This window comes from Salvelinus sp. IW2-2015, linkage group LG4q.1:29, assembly GCF_002910315.2.
Source record: "Salvelinus sp. IW2-2015 linkage group LG4q.1:29, ASM291031v2, whole genome shotgun sequence".
Taxonomy (NCBI): domain Eukaryota; kingdom Metazoa; phylum Chordata; class Actinopteri; order Salmoniformes; family Salmonidae; genus Salvelinus; species Salvelinus sp. IW2-2015.
This window is the reverse complement of record NC_036842.1, coordinates 23552569-23565024: the sequence shown is the minus strand read 5'-3', so window position 1 is coordinate 23565024 and position 12456 is coordinate 23552569. Positions and strand designations below refer to the sequence as shown.

Sequence of the window (12456 nt, the reverse complement as noted above, 5' to 3'; positions counted from 1 at the left end):
AAATGGCTCGGGACAGACGGATGGCTCAGACGGCACTGGGCAGACGGATGGCTCAGACGGCACTGGGCAGACGGATGGCTCAGACGGCGCTGGGGAGACGGATGGCTCAGGACGGCGCTGGGGAGACGGATGGCTCAGATGGCGCTGGGGAGACGGATGGCTCAGATGGCGCTGGGGAGACGGATGGCTCAGATGGCGCTGGGGAGACGGATGGCTCTGGCCGAGGGGCGCACTGTAGGCCTGGTGCGTGGTACCAGAACTGGTGGTACCGGGCTGGAGACACGCATCTCAAGGCTAGTGCGGGGAGAAGGAACAGGGCATACTGGACCCTGGATACGCACATTAGGCCTAATGCGTGGTGCCGGCACTTGGTGTACCGGGCTGGGGACACGCACTTCAAGGCTAGTGCGGGGAGCAGCAACAGGATGCACAGGACTCTGGAGACGCACAGGAGACTTGTGCGTGGCGTAGGCCCAGGTGGTAATGGCGGGAGACACGCACCATTGGACGAGTGCGTGGAGGAGGAACAGGGCTCTGGAGACACACTGGAAGCCTGGTGCGTGGGTTAGGCACTGGTGGAACTGGACTGGGGCGGGGAGTGGCGCCGGAAATACCGGACCGTGCAGGCGTACTGACTCCTTGAGCACCGAGCCTGCCCAACCTTACCTGGTTGAATGGTCCCCGTCGCCTGCCCAGTGCGGGGAGGTGGTAACCCGCACCGGGCTATGTAGGCGAACCGGGGACACCATGCGTAAGGCTGGTGCCATGTAAGCCGGCCCGAGGAGACGCACTGGAGACCAGACGCGTTGAGCCGGCTTCATGGCACCTGGCTCAATGCCCAATCTAGCCCTACCAGTGCGGGGAGTGGAATAACCCGCACCGGGCTTGAACACGTACAGGAGACACCGTGCGCTTCTACTGTGTAACACGGTGTTTCGCCCGTACTCCCGCTCTCACGGTTAGCCTGTGAAGTGGGCGCAGGTCTCCTTACCTGCCCTCGGCCCATACCTCTAGGCCCACTACCTCTAAGCCCCCCCCAAAAATTTTTGGGTTGTATTGCGGGCTTCCAGCCTTGCCTCCGTGCTGCCTCCTCATATCGCCTCCTCTCGGCTTCGCTGCCTCCAGCTCTTCACAGGGGAGGCGATATTCTCCCGGGTTGTGCCCAAGGTCCCTTTCCATCCAAAATCTCCTCCCATGTCCATGAATCCTTTGTTCCTTGCTCTGTTGCCACTGATCACGCTGCTTGATCCTTGTTTGGTGGGTAATTCTCTATGTTGCTTTTTGTGTGCACTAACTTTATAGCTCACGGTCGTTTGTTGTTTTGTTTTGTTAGTTGTAAAGTGTTTTACTTCGTTTTTCCTTCTTCAAATAAAAGAAGATGTCTTATTTTTCACATGCTGCGTTTTGGTCCGTCTCTCCTCCACACGATCGTGACACAACCCAGTACCAGCACATTTTTGCCAAAAACCTGGTTCTCTGTCAGGAGGCTGAAACTTGGCTGCAAGTGGTTCTTCCAGCAAGACAATAACCCCAAGCACACATCAAAAATCCACAAAGAAATTGTTATTTGGCCATAGAATGGTTCATCTCAGTCTCTAGACTTGAAACCCATTTGGAAAACCTGTGATTTGAATTGGAAGGCGCAGTCCGTAAGCGCCAAGGATCTGGAAGGGATTTTGTATGGAGGAATGGTCGAAATCAAATCAAATCAAATCAAATTTTTATTAGTCACATACACATGGTTAGCAGATGTTAATGCGAGTGTAGCGAAATGGTTGTGCTTCTAGTTCCGACAATGCAGTAATAACCAACAGTAATCTAACCGAACACTATCCACAACTTACTCACGAGTCGCCCGCCAGCCATGGGCAGCCAGAGTCGCCCGCCAGCCATGGGCAGCCAGAGTCGCCCGCCAGCCATGGGCAGCCAGAGTCGCCCGCCAGCCATGGGCAGCCAGAGTCGCCAGTCAGCCGGGATCGGCTGAATCCGCCAGTCAGCCAGGATCTACCAGAGACACCGAAGCAGATATTGACAATGCTGGAGTGGGGGCCACGTCCCGCACCCGAGCCGCCGCCATATTAGGGCCCACCCCGGACCCTCCCTTTATATGTCAGGTTTTGCGGCCGGAGTCCGCACCTTTTGGGGGGGGTACTGTCACGCCCTGGCCTTAGTATTATTTGTTTTCTTTATTATTTTAGTTAGGTCAGGGTGTGACATGGGGTATGTGTGTGTTTTGGGTGATTATATGGTATAGGGGGTGTATGGGTTTGTGTTGAGTGTATGTGTCTAGGTATGTCTATGGTTGAGTGTAGGTGTTTAGGAAAGTCTATGGTTGCCTGATTTGGTTCTCAATCAGAGACAGCTGGTTATTGTTGTCTCTGATTGGGAACCATATTTAAGGTAGCCATAGGCTTTAGGTGTTTGTGGGTAATTGTCTATGTCGAAGTGTTTTGTGTCAGCACTGATTTTTGTATAGCTTCACGGTCGTCTGTTCTGTTTGTTGTTTTGTTTTTTCCTTCTTTAAAATAAAAGAAGATGTACTTTCCACGCGCTGCGCCTTGGTCCTCTCTCAGTCCCGTTGACGATCGTGACAGGTTGGTTCATGATGTCATTAACCTTAACAAGCGCTCCAGGACCAGTGGAAGCAAAATAGCCCCATAACATTAAAGATTCACCACCATATTTTACAGTAGGCATGGCGTTCCTTTCTGCTGATGTATGTGGACAAAGAAATCTGTTTTCATTCCACTGTATATGCAACCATGGTGTACAGTACAGTACAGATATCAACAGAGAGATATTCAAATCAACACAAACAGGTAAAATAGGTAAAAATKTACGTTTCTGCTTCACAAACTAGAACATGGCTCTTCACACTGCATGAGCTACCATCTATTGTGCATGACGCGCACACACACACATCATATTTTTTCCTTTTACGATGAAGTCATTGTTTTCAACACTCCTGAAACCTGCTTGGCTGGTCCCCCGCATTTTTATTTTATTTTAGGACTGAGAAGATTTTGAACTTGATGTTTCACATTGTGAGAGTTCAAAATGAGAAAGCATTTTGCCAGAGTTCTGCTTCCCCCTCAAATTCTCTCCCACTAAAACGCTCAGAGCTTTCAGGAGAGTGGGCAGAAAGGCCTTCCTCATACCAAGGCTGTGTGTGTGTGTGTGTGGTGTGTGTGTGGTGTGTGTGTGTGTGTGCAGATTCATGAGAACTAGCTGAGTTTGTGTGGGCTAACCTGCCTTCCTGAACACTATGCCTTGCATGTATGAGGGTATATTCTGAGTGGTCCTCTGGAGCATTACGCAAACTCTGTGTCATTCTTTGACTGACTGTGTAGTTTTACAAGGGGAAATTAATGTTTGAGACTAAAATGTCTGAGTATACGAGCTACTGAAAAGAGAATGTGGTTGTGCTAGTGGGAGTACGTTATGTACTTTGTATCCGTATGGATAGACAGTGAGAGACAGAGAGAGACAGAGAGGCAATCATGGAACAAACTGGGTTAAACATGTCAGGACATGTGGAGGGCTGCCCACCAATACACAATCATAGCGTCTCTCAGCCCTCACACACAAATGGACAACAGTTGATTTCATAACACTTGTTCTGAGAGTGCCAGAGAGGAGGCGGGGGAGTCAAAAAGAACAAGGCCTGCCTTGTGTGGGTGATGTGATGAGCACAAAAATATAAAAATAAACCTGATCAACACAATCTTACACTGGCCAGCATCACAGACCGGCTCAGACTCAATGCATTATTTCACACACAATATACAAGTGTACATCACTCTCATAGGCAATACAGTTAGTGTAAGATCCTTATGGGCAATGCAACAAACAAAAGATCAGGTTGAATAGTGACGAAATTTAGCTTTTACAAATGGGCCACCCGTGGATAATGATTAATTTATGGTCCCTGTGACATGATGCTGCACGGATAGCTGGCAGGGTTGGGACTTGTGTTGATGGTAAGTGGATCGGCTTCTGGCCTGCCTGGGCTTTACCTTGATGTGCTGGATCAATAATTCAGTGTAGTGGAACCCAAGAGCTGTGGTTGACTAACTGCTCCCTCCCTCTCTCTCTGTCCTCAGCCTCTATGCCACGGATCTCTCAGGTTACTTCCTGTTACCTAAGATGGTTTGTCTCCCGAGGTCACGACCTGCTGCTTCCATAAAGTGTATGTCGACCTGTGTGTGCATTTTGGGAGAGTGTGTATGTGTGTGCGTGCGCGTGTTGTATAAACTGCTGGAATGATTATATTTAAGGAAACCACCCAGGCTAAGTTGAAGTTTCAACATGTAAAACATTGACATCAGGGTGTGGGACTGTACTGTAGATATTTTGAATGGCAGTTCTTTGAATGCTTTCAACTTTGTAAACAATTGACTGAGCTGGCTGTAAAATCACCAGTCACATGCACACAGTCTCAATAACAAATACCCAATGATCTCTCATTATCTGTCTATCAGTGCTCACAGTTTTCCACAGGGAAGCCTAAAGCCATGAAGATCCACTGCTAGTCACGGTCTGTCCTGTCCAGGTAGAGGGATTAGACAAAAGTCTTCTTAATGCTACATCATTTAGGCACTCCTTCAGCTCTATAGGGGCTTGCTCTGGGCAAGTTATTAAATCAAGGCATTAAACAACTTTTTTTGTGGTAAATCCATTTGAATTCAATAACTTTTTGAAAGCAACCCTTTTGATTGGAACAAAACCTTCCATACATATTTGCCCATTGTAGAAGTGCTACGAAAGTGACTTTTTGGACCTGAATGCCAAACATTCAAGAGATAAAAGCGCTCAAAGTTTACACCTTTTGCATACTCCACCATAGCATGAGACAACCATGTCTTCATCACTGGAAAAGATAAACCTTTGAGATTTATATTATTTTTAAAGCTTACAAAACAGGTTAGTCAAACTTTTTATAATTTCTTGAAAAAAACATTAATGACAAATTATCTAAAAACAGGTCAACTCTGATTCTGTGGTAGCTAAGACCCTATTTTACATAATCTGAGCTTTTTGTGTTGTGCCCACCATCGGTTGAGACACAACATGAACTCAGGGTGGGTGTCATGTTGTTTAAAACAAAAGAGATTCTGTCAAAACGTGATTGAATTCAAATGGATTTACCCTGTTTTAAACAAAGAGATATTATTACCGTGTTGCTTAAAACTAAGTTCAAAGTTTAAACTTACTCATGACTAAGAGTATTGGGCAAGGTGTTCTCAGCTCCTAATGACGTGGTCATTATATTTGACATGAGAGACATAGTGTATTTTATTCCTTTAAATCACCCATTGTCCTTCCCCCGGTCACATTGTCTTGAGTAAGTGTCAAGTGTATTATTAAAGTCAGACTCAGAGTATCAATCAGAGGTCAGTGACTAAGGTCTGGTAGCTTAATAACTGGATCAGCGTTCTGATAAACACACAACCAACTAGAGACAGATGAAATCAAATAAAATGTTATTGGTCACATACACTTACTTAGCAGATGTTATTGTGGGTGTAGAAAAACACATTACTATCCAGCTCCTGCATTGGTTGGAGTGAAAAGATGGTGAATGGTTCAGATTGGCCTAGAGATCTGTATGGCTCTGGTTCAGAATGGGTATCTGGGGCCCACCAGTCTCCAGTAGTGCCAAAGCAGCCAGTACCAGGCTACCAGGCCAGGTGCCTGAGTACAGAACAATATGATGTTCAAAGGTTCAACTAATCCTCACAGCCCTGTCACATTCCACAGCCCTGCCCAGGACCACTATCTAACTACAGCTGGAGCACAGTCTGCTACTGGTGGTGTACTCTCTATTGTACCACTGGTACCCTGTACCACTGTGCCTCCTAGCTGGCACACCATCAGAGACCCACAGAAACTCCAATCCAATAGATAGGATATTTCTGGGTTCTACACCAACTAAACAAACTATGGGTATGAAAACTGTTTACTGGATATTAACTTTTTCCCTGACCAGAACTATGCACAATGTGGCAGCTTCGTGTGGGGTTCAGTTTGTTTTCAGTTCAATTGTGTAGCCAGGCTTTTAAAGTAGATACTTTTCAAGTAAACATGCAGACAGTCGTGCTAATGACTTTTTATGAAGGGTTAACCTGGACCAGAAGAGAAACTGGGGACATAGGAAGGATTTAACTAAGGACAGAGGAAGGATGTACCTCGCCTGTGTGTCATCACAAACAATCCAGGATGTGACAAGGTGTGTCTAAAGGAAATCCAGACATTTCCAGAGCACTTGACCGTACTACCATAGCAAAACCTCAGAGGAAATGATTGCACTCCGAGGCCTTGACCCTTAGCTTAATGTAACCTTGTTCCTCATGATCACTCTATGCTCCCCAATTATGACCTGACAAGTATTTAAGTCCTACTGGATGACCGGCGAACTAAGTGACACATGTCACAGTTCCACATTGAGTAGCCAAAGCTGAAAATGACCTATGGCCATCCTCTAGAATCACACCAGATCCATCTGCATACAAACACACACGCATAAGTCCTTCATGCATCTGAATATGGCCAACGTTACCCTCTGTGTTTACATCATGTAGAGATGGTCACCTCATGGCTGGGTTCAGCCAAGGCTTCCGTGCCATCGTTGTGCCACACAGATAAGGGCTAACTCGCGCTGTTAAGCCCCTTATGAATCGACCACGTTGTTCTCCTTTGTTTTGGTCAGTAAACCAACCCAAACTGACCTACGCACATTCATTCAGCTACTTTGCTCCCACTGAACAATCGATGGCTGCCACAAACTATTTTCCATTAGTGAAACACCACAGAATATAGCATTAGTATCAACATAACCAAGGACAGTACATGGCAAACAGAAAGCACAGACAAAACGTGCATCACTCCTAGAGGGAGAGAACATTCTTAAGAGCATTTCTCATTCCTTCTCTAAATGAGTGACAATGATGCATAGATTTGAGGAAGGCTTTGTACCTACAGATGACACAGGGTCAAAGATATGACCTTCTCTAGGTCTCTAGGCTAAGCGTTTCTCTTACAAAGGCTGATGCAAATAATTTTCTCCATACAAATATTTCTACAAAATGTGCTGATATTTAATGGATACTTCAGTTACACTAGATACACATGTAGTGTAAATATACACTACTTGACCAAACGTATGTGGACACCTGCTCGTCAAACATCTCATTCCAAAATGATGGGCATTAATGTGGAGTTCTGTCCCCCCTTTGCTGCTATAACAGCCTCCACTCTTCTGGGAAGGCTTTCCACCAGATGTTGGAACATTGGATGCAAGTCCCCGCAGCATTCAGCCACAAGAGCATTAGTGAGGTTAGACACTGATGATGGGCGATTAGGTCTGGCTTGCAGTCGGTGTTCCAATTCATCCCAAACGTTTTCGATGGGATTGAGGTCAGGGCTTTCAGTCATGTTCTTCCACACCGATCTCGACAAACCATTTCTGTATGGACCTCGCTTTGTGCATGGGGGCATTGTCATGCGGAAACAAGAAAGGTCCTTCCCCAAACTGTTGCCACAAAGTTGGAAGCACAGAATTGTCTAGAATGCCATTGTATGCTGTAGCGCTAAGATTTCCCTTCACTGGAACTAAAGGGCATAGACCGAACTATGAAAAACAGCCCCAGACTATTATTCCTCCTCCAACAAACTTTAGTTGGCACTATGCATTGGGGCAGGTAGCGTTCTCCTGGCATCCGCCAAACCCAGATTCATTAGTTGGACTGCCAGATGGTGAAGCGTGATTCATCACTCCAGAGAACGCGTTTCCACTGCTCCAGAGTCCAATGGCGGACAGCTTTACACCACTCCAGCCGACGCTTGGTATTGCGCTTGGTGATCTTAGCCTTGTGTGCGGCTGCTCGGCCATTTCATGAAGCTCCCGAGGAACAGTTATTGTGCTGACATTGTTCCAGAGGCAGTATGAAACTCGGTAGTGAGTATTACAACCGAGGACAGACAATTTCTATGCACTACGGCCTTCAGCACTCGGTGGTGCCGTTCTGTGAGCTTGTGTGGCCTACCACCTCGCGGCTGAGCCGTTGTTGCTCCTAGACGTTTCCACCTCACAATAACAGCACTTACAGTTGACCGGGGAAGCTCTAGCAGGGCAGAAATGTGACGAATTTACTTATTACGGTGCCACGTTGAAAGTCACTGAGCTCTTCAGTGAGGCCATTCTACAGCCAATGTTTGTCTATGGAGATTGCATGACTGTGCTTGATTTTATACACTTGTGCGCAACGGCTGTGGCTGAAATAGCCAAATCCACGAATTTGAATGAGTGTCCACATACTTTTGTACATATAAATACAGTATGTGAATTATAATAATGTAAACTTAATCTGTCTTACCTTTTTATCAAGTACTGTATCAACTGCACACCTACTGAACATCAACTCTACTGTATTCACAAGCTCCCTATTAGAGAGCCTCCTGTACTGAAGACTCACAATGCCTTTTCTGTTGTCTGATATTAATAACTGATTTATGATCTGTCCTCCTCGTTTGGGTGGCAGTAGCACAGTTCCTGATATTCCCTGCTCCTGGTTAGAGTAACTGAGTGCCAACAAATTCACGGCAATGCATCAAGCCCCCGCCTACCGTTAGGACCCCTATGTCCCCCGCCTACCCTTAGGTCCCCTATGTCCCCTGCCTACCCTTAGGTCCCCTATGTCCCCTGCCTACCCTTAGGTCCCCAATGTTCACCGCCTACCCTTATATCCCATATGTCTTCTCTTATGTCCCCCACAAGCAAAATAAATGTAAATGTGTGGAACACAGCAGAGTGTAGGAGTTGATCACCACACTCAAAACTCAAAACAGTCAATCAAGTGAAATAATTGGCCAGTCATGTTATTATCCTGTAATTCCCATAACATGTCTATAATGACATGTACATTATATTTTTTACTGTACAATCTATTTCCTTCAACTTCGGGTGTAACTAGGTAGAAAAGGAACTCATGATTTCAACACAAGTTTAGACCTACTTTATCACTGTGACTGGCTTGGCACAACCTAAGTTTAGGTTAGATCATTAGACAAGCCATATTTCATGTAAACATATTCTATGTAAACTAAGCCCCTAAAAAATGTGAAGAACCTGCCGCGCTGATGGATAATATAGCAATGTAAAATTATGGGGTGCACAGATATAGGATTAAAGCAATGCAATCACATTCAACAAGAGCTTTTCTCCAATCATTTTCTTTCAAGGGAGGGAAACGTGTTAAAGGTACTAGAAGTAACAACTCAAAAACAAACCATCTCACTGGTCTCAAATTAACTGGTCCGTTATTGAATTGACAACAAGAGAATTGCTGGAGCCAGTCAATTTGACAACAAGAGATGGTCTGTCTTTTGTTGACCAATAAGAAGGCTCCCCCATTAGAATTATATTTTGAGTGGGCCCAATAATATTTTGGGGGAAAAATGTGAGGAATTGAGTGCAAAAGAAGAAGGAAAGTAGTAAGTATGCTGTTAGGAGCTTATGGTTGGACTAGAAGAGTGTATTACTTACTACATCGATTCAGTAAGCTATTCATACGCATCTTGTCGGGGTGAAAGGGACAGGGTGTACAGTCAGTCCCACAGTGTGTGTAACCCAAGCAAAACCAGCAGAAGTTAGTGCCTTTGTCCAGCAGCTGAGAGAGACCAGACCACACACACACACACAATGAACACAAAGCCCACACAGACAGGGACAAATGTGATTAGACATGCAAACAAGTGTCACTGCCACACCACATAACGCACATGAAACATTCCACACTCATGGTGATAAAACTATTACTGCAAGAGACAGGTTTGAATTTTCACTTTCAGTAGGCTACTTGTGTAGTTTGGATGATATAGGGACATAACAAGAGAGCACCTGTTCCATGTTGCAGTGCTTACCAGTGGAGGCTCCTCAGAGGAGGAAGGGGAGGACCATCCTCCTCTGTGAATTTCAGAAGAAAAAATGAATAGTGAAACATTAAAAAAGTTATAATTTTTAGATAAAACTATACTAAATATATTCACATGTAAAGAAATAATTGATTGGAACACACTGTTCGGCAATGAAGGTCTACAGTACAGTAGCCTCAGCAGCACTCAGTAAGGTAGCACCATGGTGTAGCCGGAGGACAGCTAGCTTCCGTCCTCCTCTGGGTACATTGACTTCAATACAAAACCTAGGAAGCTCATGGTTCTCACCCCCTTCCATAGACTTACACAGTAATTATGACAACTTCTGAAGGATGTACTCCAACCTATCAGAGCTCTTGCAGCATGAACTAACGTTGTTCACCCAATCAAAGGATCAGAAAATTAATCTAGTACTGAAAGCATAAGCTACAGCTAGCTAGCAATGCAGTGCATAAAATGTGGTGAGTAGATGCCTCAAAGAGAGAGAAAGACAATAGTTGAATAGTTTTGAACAAATTAATTTCTTCCAAAATTAAGGAGAAGCAGGAGAGAGCTACCTATTTTAGCCTACTCAAACACAAGGCTCAAACAGAGAGGGATGATATGTTAGCTAGCTGGCTATGTCTATCCAACATTGGAACTCTTCCAAGTCAAGGTAAGCTTTTGATTTTATAAATGTATTGCCACCTGGGCCCATCGGTGTAACTGCACGCTGCTGACAGTACACTGTACTGCATGATTGTAGCGGGATTACTAACTTGTTAGTTCTAGTAGCTATGTTGACTATGACATGGCAACAATGTAGGCTGTGTGTAGCGGGTCATGATATAAAGGTTTGACTTGGAAAGATTTTTCGCCTGGTCACAGACATCTGATGTGTTGTGCCCTGAAGTCGACAAGCGAAGGGAAAAGGTGAGGAAGAGAGCGCGTAGATAGATGCGAGAAGGAATTATATATACAACGAGCTGTTTGTATGTGGCTGCTATGAAAGTAAACTGTGTTTGCTTGTGATCAGTGGTGTATTCATTGTGCCGATTCTGTTGGGGGAAAAAAAGTTTCTTCAACCGAAACCAACTGAACGGAACGGGGATAAACATACCTGAATTTGTCCAATAGAGACTCTTGTTTGAAACTGTTAGAGTAATGATTACACCCTAGATCAGCTAGAGATGCAAGAAATGGTGTGCAAAGCGGTATTGAATGTGTCACTGTCTGTCACCTTGATTACTCAAATCTCTTGACCTGTTGTTGTAAAAAAAAGTTACGTTGTAAACTTTCATTCATAGGCTAGATTGTAGCAACCTCAGTGGGTACAGGGAAAATTCTAGTATCATGTAGTAGCCTAAACCTATCGATGTTACATTGCGCTGGGTCCCTTACAAAAAAAGTTTGCCGTTTTGAAACTGCAGTAACTTCAGTCAACTGTGGTATTTTGGACACAGTGATTGCAGAATGACTGCAGAATAACTGCAGTGTAATGCAGTTGAACTGCAGTTATACTGCACTGTAACTGCAGTTACAATGCAAAATTACTGCAATAAAAAAAGTTTTAGTTTTGGACACAGTATTTGCAGCGTACTGCAGTTAAACTGCACTCTAACTGTAGTTATATTGCAATCAGACTGCAATCTTTTTTGTAAGGGATATGAATGACAGTCATCCAATATGCTGTAATATAAATAAGACCATATTCATTAAAAAATGTGTCATCCTCCTTTACCTTAAACGGCAGGAACCACCACTGGCACTTACTCATGTATGATCAAGTTACAGGTATTTTAAGGTTCAGACTAGTTATTAAGCCCTACTTGCCATTAAAAAAGTTATATATTTTAGGATGTGTAAGTGTATGCCAAGGATATAATAAACTGTTGCATGATACTGCATAAGATTTCTATTTTTATTGGGATATGATATCATTCTAAAGTTCACCTATCATTCTGAGGTGTAGCCTAGTTTGTGTCTTGTATGTTCAATCACATGTAAATTCTTCACATGATTCCCATTTGGACGTCGGCTACTGTGAAAGCAGAACAGCGGGGGGAAATATATTGGAACTGAGCTAAAATATAAAAAGTTGCAAGTGTGTGTGCGTTCAAAGCGTAAAACAAATAATGTTAACAGGTGATATTTGTAAACTATAGGCTTTAATTGATGGCTACAAAATAGCCACTGTCAAGTTTTACATGTATATGCTACTTACTGCGGCAAACTGTTGTGTAGACAAGCGTTTTCTTCAATGAACTTCCTCGGCTGCGTAGTAGATTAAAATATATATTTCCCATAGAAGATGTAATGACTAGATTGGCGCGAGCGCCGCAACACTTTAAATGTTACTGCGTTCATGCGAGTCTCGACCAAACAGAGCAATCAATGCGTCAGTCTCAATCTGTCACCGTCAGTCTCAGTTGTTTTGCAGAAACTGAACCCAAACAGGTTGACGAAATGCATGCCTTATCTGTTGCCTTGGGAACACCCTGCAATTACAGGGCTCACTGCGCTTCAACCTGTCACTCCGTAAAA

General features: G+C 44.5%; 1 protein-coding gene across 3 annotated transcripts in view; it reads right to left on the bottom strand.

The window, feature by feature from the left end:
- Positions 1-12456, bottom strand: part of LOC111961693 (dual specificity testis-specific protein kinase 2) — a 39754-nt gene extending 27298 nt beyond the window's left edge. For 2 of the 3 annotated variants that reach the window (XM_070442424.1, XM_023984152.2), the window contains exon 1: positions 12137-12221. Coding sequence is in view for 1 of the 3 variants with exons in the window: in XM_023984151.2 (XP_023839919.1) it covers positions 12137-12218 (82 nt within the window). In the remaining 2 variants the exon portion in view is untranslated. Of the gene's footprint in view, positions 1-12136 lie in introns of all 3 variants that reach the window. The other variant, XM_023984151.2, reaches the window with a different exon arrangement.